Source organism: Lates calcarifer, linkage group LG3, assembly GCF_001640805.2.
Source record: "Lates calcarifer isolate ASB-BC8 linkage group LG3, TLL_Latcal_v3, whole genome shotgun sequence".
NCBI classification, from domain to species: domain Eukaryota; kingdom Metazoa; phylum Chordata; class Actinopteri; family Centropomidae; genus Lates; species Lates calcarifer.
In genome coordinates, this window is record NC_066835.1 from 10959663 (window position 1) to 10976038 (window position 16376).

At 42.3% G+C, this 16376-nt stretch overlaps 2 protein-coding genes across 2 annotated transcripts; one reads left to right on the plus strand and one right to left on the minus strand.

Moving 5' to 3' along the window:
- The first annotated feature begins 4013 nt into the window (after window positions 1-4013).
- LOC108897826 (shugoshin 1-like) lies at window positions 4014-8320 on the plus strand. Its single transcript, XM_018697621.2, is given in 11 exon segments — window positions 4014-4165; window positions 4360-4514; window positions 4691-4899; window positions 5070-5125; window positions 5224-5288; window positions 5571-6271; window positions 6273-6420; window positions 6533-6664; window positions 7188-7358; window positions 7586-7688; window positions 7784-8320. Coding segments are annotated over 10 exon segments (1890 nt in total). The 5' UTR covers window positions 4014-4165; window positions 4360-4369; the 3' UTR covers window positions 7944-8320.
- Window positions 8321-8777: 457 nt separating this feature from the next.
- Window positions 8778-16307, minus strand: LOC108897825 (histone acetyltransferase KAT2B-like). The gene is given in 19 exon segments (XM_018697620.2): window positions 8778-10320; window positions 10710-10794; window positions 10896-10959; window positions 11302-11332; window positions 11423-11537; window positions 11661-11804; window positions 12075-12185; window positions 12277-12360; window positions 12362-12404; window positions 12488-12696; window positions 13000-13133; window positions 13434-13559; window positions 13719-13822; window positions 13993-14184; window positions 14271-14452; window positions 14553-14639; window positions 14744-14889; window positions 14988-15114; window positions 15976-16307. Coding segments are annotated over 19 exon segments (2379 nt in total). The 5' UTR covers window positions 16177-16307; the 3' UTR covers window positions 8778-10126.
- Between the last annotated feature and the right edge of the window lie 69 nt (window positions 16308-16376).

Consider the following 16376-nt stretch of genomic DNA (forward strand, 5'->3'; position numbering starts at 1 on the left):
GCCTAGGCTATAGGTCCATCAGGACCTATCTGTATTTATCACAGCAGGTTGTCATGGATACATTGGGAGTCATGTAGTGGACTATTTCTTTACAAGGCCAAGCCAAGAAATAGTTAGGGACAGAACATCTCCCTTTAATTTGTGAATAGTTGTCATTACAGTTTGGTTTTTGTGCACATTAAACAAGCAAGACACAGATTGTTAATTTGTTTATTTAGAGGTGCTCATGGGCAAATTTGGTTGCCATCTGTTGCCGACCTTTATGCTAAGCTAAGCTAACCAGCTGTTGGCTCCAATGACATATTTCCCACACAGATGTGAGAGTGGTGTCAGTCTTCTCATCTTATTGTCTGCGAGAAAGCAAATTCATGTATTTACCAAAAATGTTGAACTAGTCATGTTGAAGCAAATTTATGTGACATTAATATGTCATTTATTTACAAGGCTCTGACAAATAATCAAATGATTGAAAATATACCGTAAGTTTGTATTGTCACTGTTAGGACTGACTCACTGTCCTTAACCATTTGATAAATGGTCTAACAATCTCTGCATCTTAAACCTGTTCAAGACATTGTGCATCTAGAGGTTGGCAGTCCTACACCACAAGACCTGTTCAAGCTGCCCCGTGGGAGCTGTGTGTCTCCAGCTGTAGAGGGCAGACACAAGGTGAATGGCAGAGGAGAGCTGTGACGCCAGCACCATCTGTCTAGGTCAACGTGCCTCCACAGCTGTCCAGGGGAGCAAAAGTTGAAGGTTCAGACACAGTCGTCAATTCCAGTTCTTTCCAAGAGGTAGCTGTATTGTTCCTCTTGTAGCAGCAGACTGAATTTGTTTGGTCCCTGTGAGGCTTTCCAGTCCTGCAGGAGGCAGTGCAGCAGCATGGCATGGAGCAAAAGATCAGTAAACGGAGGGGATGTTGGCTGTGAAGTAAATGGCTCAGCGTGGTGTTCAAGAGCAGGCTGTAAGGCATAATGACCAAGCTGCAACCCACAGAGAGCTGATTGTGTGTCTGTGGCTCAGTGCTGCTGTCGTCTGGGTTCAAAGAAATGTGCTGGTAAAGGAGTGCTCCTTCAGTTTCGGTTTGTTAGCAATGCAGTCGGTTACTGGCCATCCTCACATCAGTAGAGGGGAAAAACTGTTGTGTTAGAATACTTCTGCAACAGTAAAATAATTAGGATGGCCCAGTTATAGTAATCACTGCATCATTGGACAAATTATCCCTTCTAAATATTGTTATTTTTTTTAATTAGATGATGAATTGTGTTCTAATTCTGGTTGGATTCGACATAAGGGACATATTTTGGACAAGAGAATCTAAAATCTTACTCTGATTGTTGACTGTACTCACCAGACAGGAGCTTGTGTTACAGACTTGTGCCTGCCAGGGTTTAATACCAACATGGATACCTGTTCTTATAGGTTTTGTCATGCAAGAAAAGCTACATGAGTAAGAGTAAGCTCACCACTCTGGTTCAAAATATATTGTGTTTTTAATCTTTTTTTCTATTTAATTTTGAGTGATTTTATAGATGATGATATGGGTTAATGTCACTTAGTCTCCTGGATCGAGGATCATAAAGCAGATAAGTCTTGGAGTTTGTTGTGATATGATATTCTCTATATATTCTCTAAAGAGGCATGGTAAGGATGTGGGTGACAACCTGCCTATCTGACCTACAGTTTTTTTTTTTTTGTTTTTTTTTAATCAATCTAAGATCCATAAAAAATGCTCTAATCTGATTTCCTGAGCTGCTTCTGTCTTAAAGTTTGCTTTTGGGATTGATTACACAACCTGTGTTATGATTTCATTACCATAAATTGTGAGTATGGCACCACACACACATTTTCCATATTAAAAAGCAGGGCTGTGTATTTTTGGCCCCAGTTGCAGTGAGTGCACAGATTAGAGCTAATACTTTTCATCTGGTACAAAAGCAGATGATCTTTTCACTGGCCAGTCAGGCTGTCTGGACAGCAATGGGTGAGCTAGACATCTGACTGGACAGAGATGAGTATGTAATCTCTTAATAATGATATCAGTGCATCACATCAGTAGATAAATGCATGTGTACTTGCTACTGTTACACTAGAAAAGGCAATGTCTTCATCTGCCTTCACGTCCATAGTCATCTGTTCTTTGCATCTTTATTGCACCTTAATTTCTTTGGCTGCCACAACACTCTCTTCATTTTTATTTTCAGTTCCTCAATTCTCTCTTTTTCCTGTACCTGTGATAATAAGTTTCTCTCCAGGCATCTGACATGTGGATAGTCAGGGGTGGCATGAAATGACTGTGTGATGGATTTGTCCATTAAAGCAAGCTGAGCTAAAACCTGTGGAGTCCCTCTGGCTGTCTTTCTGTCTGATTTTCTCTGTTTCTCTCCCTCCCTCTCTGTCTCTCTTTTTTCTTTTTTAATACAGACAGACTCACAAAATCACTCTCTCCTGCAGAACACACCACTCACTATTTCCCTGCTGCAAGGGAACAGCTGTAACATTTACTCGCTTTTAGCAAGAATAATACACCTTTTAGGATAAACAGAAGTGATCTTATTATTAAAACAGTGAGTCATTACAGGTTTGTATGGCTCACTTAGTAACAGAGCTCTCATAACTACAACACTCACTCAGACCCCTAACCTATACTAAAAGGCAATGCCTGTTTCTAAAAAAGAACTTATGATGTTAGTTGGAGTTTATGAGGGATTTTCAAACGTAATAACTTTTTTATTTATTTTGTTTGTAATAAAGCTTAACAGCTACATATCCTTACATAAGAAATATGGAAATAATCCCACTGAAAACATCTGTGAGAAAAGTAAACTAAGTCAAGACCTGTCCGGACGCTGTACTCGAGGGTCTCACCTGAAAGTACGGGCCTGTTTTACAGCTGAGGCACCCTGCTGAAGTCATTTGTTTTCAGAGTGTGACACTGACAACACCCAAGATTTACCAAAGCCCCTTCTGTAGCCTCAATATGCCATTCAGTTGGCAGTCGTGGACACTTTCTTGGATCCTCGTTGACAAAAGGTCCAAATGAATGTCACATCAACTGCGGTGCCATGCAGGAGAGGGGCAAGTTTCTTCCCTGCACTCTGCCAAGTAAGACATGCCTGTTTGACTTTGACTTGGGAAAGTAAATGAGATCATGACTAGGTATTCCCTGTAACCCAATATTTATGGAACATTTATTGAGCAAAACCTGAGAGGGGTAGGAATGAGCACTGGTGGCGTGGGAGCAGGGTTTTAAGAGAGACAGTTGTGTGTATGTGTTAAGGCATACTGCATGTGTGTATACAGGCCCTATATGTAAAATAGAAAAACACTCAGGATGATAGGAGGCTGGACACTGGAGCATATTGTCAGAAAACTTACTTGCTCAAATTAAAATTTGCATTAATCTAATAACTGACTTGCTCTCTGAGCTACCATGTTATCTAAGTTTGGACGAGCCTCAAGAGTTTCAGAAAAAACCTCAAGGAATAGAACTCAAACACTGCCTGTCTGTAGGCTTTTAGATTAACACAATTATCAACTCCATCCACATTCAGCAAAGCACTTTATAGAGCACCGCTCACACTCTTATCTCCGCCAGTCAATTATAAATTCTCAGTTAGTCATTTTGGAGGGGCTGAATGAGCCTGACCCTTGATGAGTATTAATCTAATTTACATTTTTAAAGAAATGTACTATACCTCTATTTCCCAGTGGTGTATGTTCTGCACTTGGCTTTGTTTTGCTACAAACAAACGGGCAGACAGACAGACAGACAGGAAAAAAAGGTCTGACAGAATCTCCAAGAATAATAATTAGATATTTGGTGTGCAGTGTGGTAGTCTACTGTTTAGTCTCGGAGGACCAGAGCATGCAGACGAATAACGAATACCAAATCAGTTACACCTCCTCTGCAGGAGAATGTAGTTTATTTTCTGCTGAGCTATTAGCGCCATCTAGCGAACGGTCATTTCACTTGGAGGAAGTGACGTCAACTCAAATCCCTGCCAATCAGCAGTCGCGGCTCAAAATTCGAACGTCAACTCGCTGAGAGAGTCAGATAAGATGCGATAAAATGGATTATTTTGTTGCCTAATTTAAGTAATGGTCGAGTAATTGTTGAAGCAATAATTAACATAACAACTATCTTGGCAATATACACACACTGGTAAGTTGCTTTCCAATAATGTCCTATTGCTGCTACCGAAGACAGCTTGTTGGATTGACTAACGTTAACATCGACTAGCGTGCTAACTTAGCTAGTGAGTTAGCTTAGTCGTTTGTTTTGCTAAGGTTTATCATCGACATGTTGCGCTGTTGATCAGCTGGACGACCTAAAAAAAACTGTTGAACTGTTCAAAGATCCTGAGCCATGGTGAAAGAACGAGCCCAGAAGAAGTCCTTCCAGCAGAGTCTGGAGGACATTAAGGAGAAGATGAAGGAGAAGAGGAACAAACGGCTGGCTAGTGCCTCAGCTCCCAGCAGAGGACGGTCCAGGATGGTAAACAAAAGCAGCGGTGAGGAAATGACAGCTTAATTTAAACGGCATCAGCTTGATTTCAGTACAGCACCTTTCACACAGTTATTGTTACTTAAAATCAAAGTATAGTTATCAATTGATTGATTGAAGGATGCACTTGAAAGAGGATGGGATTTTGCCTCAAACACATGACATCCTTATGTTTTCTCTCAGGGGCTAACTCCACACACACCATCCTGAAGGGTGTGCAGCTGAACAACAAGGCGCTAGCTGTAGCCCTGCAAGGAGAGAAGGAAAAAGTGAGGCAAGCTAATGCAGTGATCCTGCAGCTGAAAAGAGAACAGCAGGCTCTGTTCCTCCACCTGCTTTTGCTCAAGAGGAAGCTCAAGGAGCAGGAAGTTCTGGCAGCGAGTGCTTCAGAGGTACAGTTTGGAGACCTGTCCTCTGTTCTTGTCCAGCCCGTGTTTCACATTTGGGTTTTACTCCAGTCTTCCAGATAATTCAGTAAACCATGTAAATGATTTTGCAAAATCATTGACTCATAAATGTCATTGCAAAGAACAATAGTTTATTTCTTTGTGTGTTGATTTAGACTAATCCTGCAGCAAATATTCCTGTTGAACCTCAGCACCATGTGAATTCGACAAGGTAACTTTTTAAAAGTCCAAAATATATCACATAAAATTTATCACATCGTTTGTCCTGAGTTTTATGACTATGAATATCCATTACGGTTCAATTTACAGGAGAAAGCGGACCAGCCAGAACCTTGATGCACCCATCATGTGCAACCCCTCACCAATTTGTGCAGGTATATGAACACATACTCTTAATATATTCCTGGTCAGGTCAATATTAGGATTAGCTGTAAGGATTAACTTATTGTCAGCTGAGTATTTTACATCACTGACTTGAAGCTATGTTTTTGAATACAAAAATCAGACTGATTCACAACTGAATTTAAATATGGCCTGTTCTTTAGATTATTACATGACAGCTGCTGTGTACACTTTTTAATAAACTATTGCATTTGTCCTTTTCCTAAAACTGAACTATTTTAATTGATAACATTGGTTTTTGTCTTTCTTCACAGAGCCTCAGCCCTGTGACAAGAATGGACAACCTGAATGTGACAAGCAGGTTGTCTTGCCATCAACAGTGGGTGTACGGCGTCGACAAGCAGATAGAAGGAGCAGGAGGAGGTCTGAGCGTGTGCAGGAACAGTGGTCAGACCGCAACACAGGCTTAGGGGCTTTAACAGCTAGTCCTATGGACGGTAACAATGGAAATACAAATCAGCCACAGCAAGGACCAGAACCAGAAATGGCAGCTCCCATTGACACTGAGGAGTTTCATCACTCTACCCCTGAACCTGTCCCACCTAAAAAAAACAACCAGCAGCAGCCTAATAGGAAACAAGCCCAGCAGCAGCAGCCCCGCACCAAACCAGAACTGGCTGCAAGGAAACCAGAGAGAGGCCGCAAACCAGAGCGTGCCCAGTTAAAGAAACCATGGGAGAATCCCAAACCTAGGGCCCGCTCCAAGAGTCGGGACCGTTCAGCCACACGTTCCAAAACCGCTCCTCTTACACAGGGCAATAAGCTCAACACCTCGCTTGGATTCAATGACACCTTTGATTTTGACTGTGAAGAGGCGATTCACGTCACACCCTTCAAGGCAAAGGCAGAAGACACGGCCATCAGCGAAGAGGCTACACAAAGAGGACAGACCCAAACGGAAGCATTGCCTGTCGCTTCTAAACAGAGTGAGTCCAGCTCATCATCACCATCCTCTGGAATCAGAGGACAGTCTGTATGTCCCTCAGAAAACCAGGAGGAGACAGACTTCACCGGACAAGACCAAGATGATCACCACTCGCAGAGGCCGGCTCTCTAAAGTTGTCAGACAGAAAGAAAACGTCCCTCCAAAACAGGAAATATCAGGTGAAAATTTAGCCTTGTCATTTAAACTCCAACTTCATATTTCATTTTAAAACTTTTGGAGAAGTTCAAATCGTTATAATTTAACATTTTCTTTCCTTGCTTTGTTTTATAGTCTTTAGAGATGAAGAGTCAAGTCCCAAGGCTGTAGAGTGTGAAAAGGAGCAAGTTAGTCTCCATCACTCCCCTGACTCTAGCTTCTCTAACAGCCCTAACCCTGCAGGGATGGGACAGGAAAATCACCAAGGTGAGTAACTGTTCTGAAACATGTTGACTTTATGTCTGTTACAAAATAACCACAGTGTTCAGCTTCTTACGCCACAGGCAGACTGAGAAAGCATGGTGCTGATATTTATTCATAGTGAATCTGCATCATGTCTGGGTATTTACGGCAGTTGTAATAAGCAGCAACACATTTCCTTTATTTCCCATAATGCTCCTTGAAGGCTGAATGCCTGTGCTTCTTTTGAGAGGATGTTAATTTAAATCAAATTGGCTAATTGCTGGACTTCTCAAAGCTATATCATTACATATTAATTATTGTTGTTTCAAAAATTCTATGGCATAAAAAAGGTGATAAAATGAAGTGTTTGCCTGTTATGTCCCGCTGAATGAACTTTGGTTTGCGTCAATTAACTACATCTTATGGAATTAACAATATGCAGTGCAAATACTCAAAGTTGTTGACTTGTGTTGTCTTCTGTGGCTTGAGTGACTGTTTGTGCTCGTGGTGAATTGAAGTTGTTTGTTTGCTTGTCCTTGTTTGTCAGAGCCTCACAGGGAGGTTATGGAGGATGGTTGTTTGCCGCCTGTCAGCCCTCTGGTTGAAGCTGAGATGATGAGAATAGACAACGTCCTGTCTAATTTTGGAGATTCCTTTTGTGACGCCCAACCTCTTTTACCTCACCAAACACCTCAGCGGATCAAGACATGCAAGAAACGTAAGTTTATTTGAATCTCACAGTATTACCTCTTCTCTGTGCGTCTGCTTCATTGCACCCTGCAGCTCTTCACTGGTGTATGCACACGAATACACACAACTCCTGTTTTCCTTTCTCTCTCTCGTGGATCACATCTTCCTTCCTTCACGTCTCCACAGGTGGGCTTGGTGTAAGGACAGCAGGGCGGGGCTTGAGTCTGTGTGATGTGACCAATCTGTCCCCTGCAGCCTATCGCAAGTTCTCCTCCGAGGCCCGGAGCTCCACTCCCGTTCCCACTCGCAAGCGGCGCTGCACCATGGTGGTGGACTATAAGGAGCCCTCGCTAAACGCGTAAGTTTGCATATTAATGCTGCTCTTGCTGTCAATGGTTCACTGTTTTTATTTTACTGTATGAATGCTTAATAATTATATTCCCATCTTGGCAGGAAACTTAGGCGTGGAGACAAGTTCACGGACTTGCAGTTCCTCCGTTCTCCTATTTTCAAGCAGAAGTCTGACAGGAAATCTGTGCGAAAATCAAGGAGTTCGATGAACGGCCAGAAGCCATTTGAGAAATACAATGAGTCGTTTGTTGGATGTCGCTGAAAGCACCTACCTTGTTTTGTTTTAACAAATGATCATTTTGTTTTTTACTCTGAAGTTTGTTTTTCTTTATGTGATTTGTGTGATATGTAATGTGAATGTGATCAGTTTTAGATATTTTTTTTGCGTGCTTGTTTCATCCTTGTTTCGCATGTGTTTAGTCTTTCTTCTCTTCTCCATTTCTCCTCTTCATCTCAAGATAAATGTAGTTAAGGCTCTTTTCTGAATATCAGATCATTTAACTGCATTATTGTTTTTATTATGAGATCCTGAACATGAGCACATATTATTGTCATCTAATAAATACCAATTTATATCTCTCTTTAAGTGTATCTTCTGCTGTATGATTGACAATAAACTTGTGCTCGGCTGACAATGAATATGCTAAGTTTTATTGGAGAGGAGTTTGTTTGTCATTTTATTATCAACAGGGTGACCATGGCTCAGGAGGTAATGCGAAGGTCGGTGGTTCGATTCCCAGCTCCTTCAGTCTGCATGTTGAAGTATCCTTGGGTAAGATGCTAAACCCTAAATTGCTCCCGAAGTAGTACTGGTGTGTGCTAAACAATCTGTGTACATATAGAAGCACTGATAGTGTGTGTGTGAATGGGTGGATGTCACTTATAGAATATGGTTTAGACTAGAAAAGAATACACCAAAGTTTAAATGGAACTGAGTTTGTGTCATTTTTTGGTCAATTTGAACACAAAGTTTCCTTTATTGGACCTGAAAAGGCACAGAAAGCTGTGTCCTTTCATCTTTTTTACAAATGAAAAATAATTAAATGAAGGCTGATCATCTTTGATGTCCTTTAGTTAAAACACTACAGACACCAAATTAGCCTCAGTTCTGTTTTATTCAGTCTATAAAATAGGCTAATACTATGTCATTAAAACCAATTGTACAAAGAGCATGAAATCATTTTTTCCAGACATTAGAAAATGTATTTTTTTCCTAAAGTTTGAAAAGTACAAACACCTTTTTACAAAACAGCAAAACTACGTAGTATTGCACAATCTTTTCATTTATCTCCAAAGTATAAAGTTATCAATCTCCATCTGCGGGACAAAAATAAGAAAGAATAAATTAACCTTGTCTTAAGCATAATTCTTTTAAATTACAGCACATAAATAAGAATAAACTCTAGATAATTAAATTAGTCCTTAGTCAACAGCGGTAATTTATAGGTCAAACAAATTCTGAAGAAAAGAAGATGCTCTTTTTTTATGTTTACTAATACTTGGAAAAATAAAAGTGCATTTTGATAGTCAAACTGCCCTAGGTGGCTTATACAAAAAAAAAGATTTTTTTTAAAGTTCTGAAACAGAAAATAGATGTTATGTACACATTTAAAATATACAGTGGGTATAAGTGCTTTAAAATAATTAAAATCTGTACAAATTTAAAGTATGTATTCCTCTTTTGGCAGGATGAACTCATCACAGACGAACTTTGACCTCATCAATGGCACGCACGCTCACAGGAAACAGGATTATATCGACAGGAAAATCTGATCTCTCAGTCACAGTCCTCAAGGCTAACACTTGTGTAACGACGTAATACACAGTAGATGTCACTGCTGCGCGTGACATCTCTACCTGAGTCAACTGAGAGGAGGAGGCAGGCATTCAAAAAGGCAGGGAATGAAAGTGAGAGGGGAGGAGAGAGAGGAGATGGAGAGAGACAAAGTAAGGTGTGTGTGGTGAATCTCCAATCAGCTGTCGTTCCGTGTCGCCTTTCAACTGTAACACAAAAATAATAACGGAAGCTTTCTGCCCTGTTTAATATGTATCACTGTTACACCTCCCACTGTCCTTCCTTTCCATGGGACCCTTGGATATGTGATGAAATACGAAGACACACTGCTTCTTTTGTTTCATACCAGCAACAGTCTCATAGGTTGACATTGAGGCCTTCCCTCACGGCCTATCTTTCAGTGTAAATATCAGTCTAAGCTACTGATCCAGGATCTGGGCCTGCATGCACCAAACATTAAAAGAGTGCTGATCTGAGACCCATGTGCACCTCTTACATTAAGATATGTTTCTGAAACCTAACTGCTCCAGAATCAGTAGTCCTACTCTTGGTTTGTCCGTGCACACGATGCATCACTTATAACCCGAACCTTAACCACATCCTGCTCTCGTCCTTCGTTAAGGTGAGGAGAAACGTCTTCTTCCTCTCATCTACTTCTCGATTAGGCCCGCTTCTTTGATCTTGGTGTAGAAGAACTTCTCCAGTAAGTTGGCACACTTGTAGTACTCACTCTCTGGGGGGTTGTATTCACGGCAGTTGGTGAAGATACGCTGCATGTCGGCCATGAACAGCTTGCGTGTTGTGTAGTACCTGCTCTTCAGACGCTCGCTCATTGTCTTGAGGTCTGTAAGGAGATCAAAAAAGTGAATTTGTGAATGTGATCTCTATAACTCAGTTTTTTTAAATTACACTACAAAAAAACACTACTTTAAGACAAAACTCTCTGTATCCACAAAAGAAATACTTCATTCTTGTTTTTTACTACTTGAACAAAGTGAAATGTGTTAAATGCAAACTTGGGAGCCAGGTTTTTATTCCAAATGTTACAATGTAAGTGTAAGTTTTTGAATGGACTGATAAATACAGAGCGTGGACAGCAGCACTTCCTACTTCCTTACTTTTCAGTGCCATTCTCTCTTTAATCATTCATTATTAAGCCAGATTTTTGTCAAGTGTGTTCCACTTAACCTTGTCCAATCCCTGTTGAGCAACTGTGGTCATGTGATTACATACCCATGGGGAAGCGAATCACTTGGTAGTACCCAGGTGCCTCTGTTTTCTTCACAGGCTCCATGAAAGGCCAGGCGTTCTGGTGACTCTATGACATGAAGACCAGTGTTGTTAGGAAAAAAAAAAGGTGTGTATTTGTGTTAAAGGTGCATGTAAATGTGTGTGTCTGTCTGTCCGTCCGTCCCTCACCTTCACATGTTGAAGGATTGTCTTCAGAGTGCTGTACAGTTGATCAGGGTCCTTCAGTTCTTTCCTGGAGTAGAATTAATACAGAAGACAAAAACATATCACAGCTGTAATGACAAACAATGGTGCAAGTTGTTTTATGTTCAGGACACTAATATGAGCTATTTCCCATCCTTTTGATACAAAACAATCATGCTTGGGCTTTAATGAAATAGTGCATACGATGTAAGAGTCTCCTCCTATCATTGCTGTTTGTGTTGCTGCTGACCTCAGAGATCTAATTAGGTTTCTGTCAACTAGTCCTCAATTTAGAAATCCTGCTCCTCGCCAACATGGGGAAAACATTATCCAAGTGCCAAGTCAAGGCACTCTGCTTAGTTCAAATCTTTTACAGTGTTGTCACACTTACCCTTTGCCTACAGGTTTCCAGCCAGTTTCTCCTGTTAATATAAAGAAACCAATGTATAAATGTGAGATACTGTAGAGTGGACACGTTGTATATTGTAAAGTACGCAGAACAATTAACGTACGTATGCCGGGGATACTTTCTATAGGAATCTGCCGAACTCCTTCCTTAAAACAGGAAAGTCCTGGATAGACTTTTCTGATCTGAGCCTGCTTCCTCTCTATCAGCTTCTTAATGATCTGAGAGAGACAGATGAGAGTGGATTTTAAAAAAAGATGGTGGTCACAGGGATGAAGAGATTGAGAGACGAGGAAGCATTTAAACTTTTAAGCTTCAATTTTAAAATGCAAACACCCACACACCTCCTTCTGCTTCTTGATGATAACAGAGAACTCTGTGTAGGGGATGCTGGGGTTGAGCTCGCAGCCCATGAGCGTGGCTCCCTCGTAGTCCTTGATGTAGCCCACATACTTGGCCTTGGGAACTTTGATGTCCTTTGAGAAACCCTGAGAGGGAGGAGGAGATATTTTGCTTTCTGGCAGCAGTAAATACAGGGCCATGCAACCACTGCAGAAATTAGCCCACTTATAAAACATGCCTGTCTTATTTTTTCATCTGTTTTTTATGATGAGATTTCAGAAGACCAGATTTACATTGGAAGCAAGTGAAATCATCATTATGTAAATGCTGGATTTTTCCACTTGATTTATCAAACTTCTTTTGTTCTTGCAGGTCGTGTAAAGGATTTTATGTTTTGAGTGAAGACGTCCAGTCACCTGTTTCTTGAAGTAGCCAATAGCGTACTCATCAGCGTAAGTGAGGAAGTTGAGGATTTCGTGCTTAATGTGATATTCCTTCAGGTGGTTCATCAAATGGGTCCCATAACCCTACAGCCAAACAAGGCAAAGGTCAAAACTGACTGAATAGAATTCATTTTTAATTTTTACACTGAGACTGAGAAGCAGGAGGCACTCTCACCTTGACCTGTTCGTTGGAGGTAACTGCGCAGAAGACAATTTCTGTAAAGCCCTGCGACGGAAACATCCGGAAGCAGATCCCCCCCGATCACACGGCCGTCCTTGATCAGCGACAGTGTCTTGTGCTTCCTGTTGATGAAAACATTTCATTTTAGTCACCTCTGCTACATCCTCAAGTGCGATGAGCGATGATAAAGTGCAGTTCCACTCACGGATCAAAGACCAGCCGTGTGATGTACTCCTTGGGCATCCGGGGAAGCTGGTGGGAGAACACGTTCTGGAGGCCGACGAGCCACATCAAGATCCTCTTATTGGGCTTCTGGTTCAGGGAGTTGCCGATGACGTGGAATTCGATCACCCCCCTGCGCTCCTCTAGACGGGCAGCTTCGTCACGTGCAGAGTGGGCCGACAGCAGACTGGTCTGCGCAGGAGGGAAGGTATGGAAACACAGTTATCACCTTTGCTCCCATCATCAGCATCCTCATGAATAGACACAGCTTGATAGAGTATTAATCTACATTATTTTCTGTATTCTGGTAAAGAGGTAGGAGACAGTCTGAGAGTAGATTTTATTTATTGCTATTTAAAAATTAGTCTAATCCTTTTTATCCTTCCTTTAATAAGTTTAAAAACAAGCTCAATTTGTATGTAAAAAACATTACTAATATAATACAGAAATACTAATTCAATTTTTAGTGAGGCACAAAGTCTCTTTACTGGTTACCTCAGGAATGGCAGCGGGGTCAGTGATGGTTGCCATGACTTCATTTATGAGGTCCATAGGGATGTCGCCCACCACCCTGGGTCTCTTGTTTTCCTCGTGGGTTAGAGGCTCTGAAGGTTTACGCTTCTCTCCAACTGTGACAGAGGGGAAGGGACTTATCATCATCATCATTTTTTTTCTTTTTGGAGATTGTCTTTGAGGCAAAGAAATCTTGTTTTAAAGAAGTCAGGTGAAGGTAATGAATATTTATTAGCTATTGAGAGTCATGTGCCAGTGCCACAATAACAGATAAACATGGTGTAAATGTGTGTGTAACGTGAGGCCACTGTAAAGTTATTACTCTGGTGTTCACTGTTGCTGTTAGATGTATCTATTATGTAATAACATGGTGCCATTGTAAGCTTATGAGTAACTGCAGGTTTGGCTGTTAATACCTGGGTTTGGCTCCAAGGCAGATGATGTTTTCCTGGCAGGACTGACACTGCCACGGGTGGATGGATCCACTGACACAGGACTGGTGCTGTAGTACAACGGCCTGGCCACAGGGGGCGCACTGATAACTGCAGAGCAATCAGAACAGTAATGGTGTAAAAACATGTTGTTCATTCATATTTGTTTTTTACATTGGCTAAAAAGGGTTCTAGAATTAAGAGTTAGTGTGAACAGTGACTCTGTAAGGGTGTATGTGTTTCTGTTAAGCTTGCAAGGGTGTGTGTTACCTGTGTGAATAGGGATCTGCCCTCCCGAAGCTCCTGCCAAGAAGTCTTGGCTCCAGATTGGAGAGCTGTGGCTGTACACCTCCTCCTCCAGCATAGACAAGAACCTGAGCCAAAGAAAATACAACAAGCACAACTCTACTATGTCAAAGGTTGTCAAGTATGCACATGTGACCACTGTCCACTGTGTTTGATACTGAGAATGCACATGTGCTTTAGTTTGTGGTGTGCTTCTCTGCACATAATCTCAGAGTTTCTGTGTGTTTGTTCTTCTTACTTGGGAAAGTGTGTGAGAATGAGTGTGCGTTTCTCAGGCGGCAGCTTGTCCTTCTCCTGCCTGGCCTGCTCCAGCAGTTGTTTCCTCATCACAGTGAACACCGAACGCAACAGCGTCCGGCCAAAGATCTGAGTTGTCTCGTACCGGGGTAGACTGTCGCAGAACTGAGGCACGTTGCAGTAGCAGAGCCATCTGTAGTGAGAGCAAAACAGAAGTTTGAACATGACTACAGCTGTAAACAGTGTAATGCATGTTGACAGAATATGTGCTGGTGCTACCTGGTGTAGTTGGCTTTGTATCCAGCAGCATCGTCATTGGGCACCCTCTGGCGTCTCTGGGAGGGTGTCTCCAGCTGCCAGTAGTTGATCTGGTTGAGAAACATCTTAGCAAGCTCCATGATTGTTTGACGTTCCTTAGATGGCAGGTGGCTGAATTTGTACTGGACAAAATTGTTCACCCCCTGTTTGGGAAAACACAGGGAAAGAGAGAATTATCAGATAGAAATGAGGACACACTAAAACACCTATTTGGATTGTTGGTTTGGATTCACATGTAATTACCTGCTCAATGCTGGGTTTTTCAAATGGGGGGCTCTCCTGTGCTTCTAACATTGGTTTACCCATCTGTAGAATGGATTTCCTCAGCAGCTGAAAGATAAACAGAAAAGGAGTTATGTATGTTTACTTGTACACACTGAAAGTTGGTAAAAATCCTCTGTTTGTGTATTTTGGTTGTGAGAGCAGAGGCTTACTTTGAAGAGGGAAAAGTAGACTTGCTTAGTGTCAGCATCCTCCTCTTTGTGAACGCAGGTGTAGAGATACTCCACGTCCAGGACGATTCCCAGAAGTCTGTTCATTTCCTCCTCTGAGACGTTTTCTAGATGGGTCACGTGATCACCTGGGATGTAACACAGGTGGTCATTATCAGCAGCGCTTCAAATTTGTTCTAACTCGAAACATGCTGGTATTATTATTTTCATCCGTAGCTAGACATACCCAAAGTGTGAGAGCAGCTCCGGCAGGGCTCCTGCAGGTTGACTGCGTTGGACTGCTGGTCAGTTCGGGGGGGTGTAGGAGGGGGGTTCTGACTTTTCCAGCCATTACACTTACAGGCTCCTTCAGCCTAGGAAAAAGCAGAGTTTAAATTAGTACAACCAGGAACAAAAAAGGCACAAATCCTCCTTATATTAGATGAACAAACTCTTAGTGTGAGTAGCTATAAAGTAAAACATCAGTGTATATTACCATATACCGTAGTAGCATAAAAAACATTTTAAAACTTGATCCGGCCTCTCAGGTTAATGGAGATCTGCTGTGACTGACATATTTCAGTTATCAGGAGGTGGGGTTGAGGAGGCCTGTCACCATCAGCTGGAGGTGCTGCACTGAGCATGCGCTCTGAAACAACAACAAACTCCGCCCCTCCAGCAGCTGTCACCCTGTCAAAACAAAGACCCCGTCTCTCTCTGCGGATCATACACCGCATAAACCCAATAAAAACCCTCTCTCTATACCGCCTTGGCATTGACAGACGGCGCGGGATACACGCCGTGTGAAAATTTTCCCCGTGGAAAGCATCAGACCGCGCACACGAACACCCACTGCGGGATGCAGCCCGTTGTGCACACAGGCAGCTACTCCCAAGAACCAGCGCCAAGCCAATGTTTACGTTCACCAACCCCCCACCTTGACAGAAACATAGTAACATTGTAAAAACAACGGATAGCTTGCAGCTGGAAGGCCCCCTGCTAAAAAGTCCCGTGGCAACAGTAACGTTTTAACTTACTAAATTTTCAGTATCGCTTTTCAATAATTGGTTCGTGCATGCAAAATGAAAAAAAAAATGAAGTGCTGCAATGGCTTCCTCTGCTGCGCTTGCATTTTGCAAACTATTGCAACCGCGCGCAGGACATACGCTTTAATAAGAATAAGCACCCCCAAACCGCTATGTTTAAAAAGTCAGCCATCTGCAAATGTAACATACTTTGCAGGACGAATACACCCCGAGTTTTTCCAGTTTCTTCGGCCGAGGTGAGGAGCGGAGTTGCGCCTTCTTCACGGCGATACGTGCGGATCCTCCAGCGGCGCCAGAGCCCTCCGTCCCCCCGGCTCCAGGAGCGGCCGGAACCAAGCCTGCGGCTCCAATGGCCGGCGAACCTTGCTGAATGCCAGCACTGTCGGCCATTATTCGCACCGAACCCCGACGGGACCCCCGGCCCGGGAAATATTCGCTCTGCTGTCCGCTCTATTCCACAAGCGGAGGATCAGACATGGCGCTCATCCTTATTTTCAATTTCTCACTGTAGGCCCATTTTCCTCCGCTAGGGGACTCAAATGGGATAGGCCGATTCCACTACAATTCGGAGAGGAGAGAGGTCACAAAAT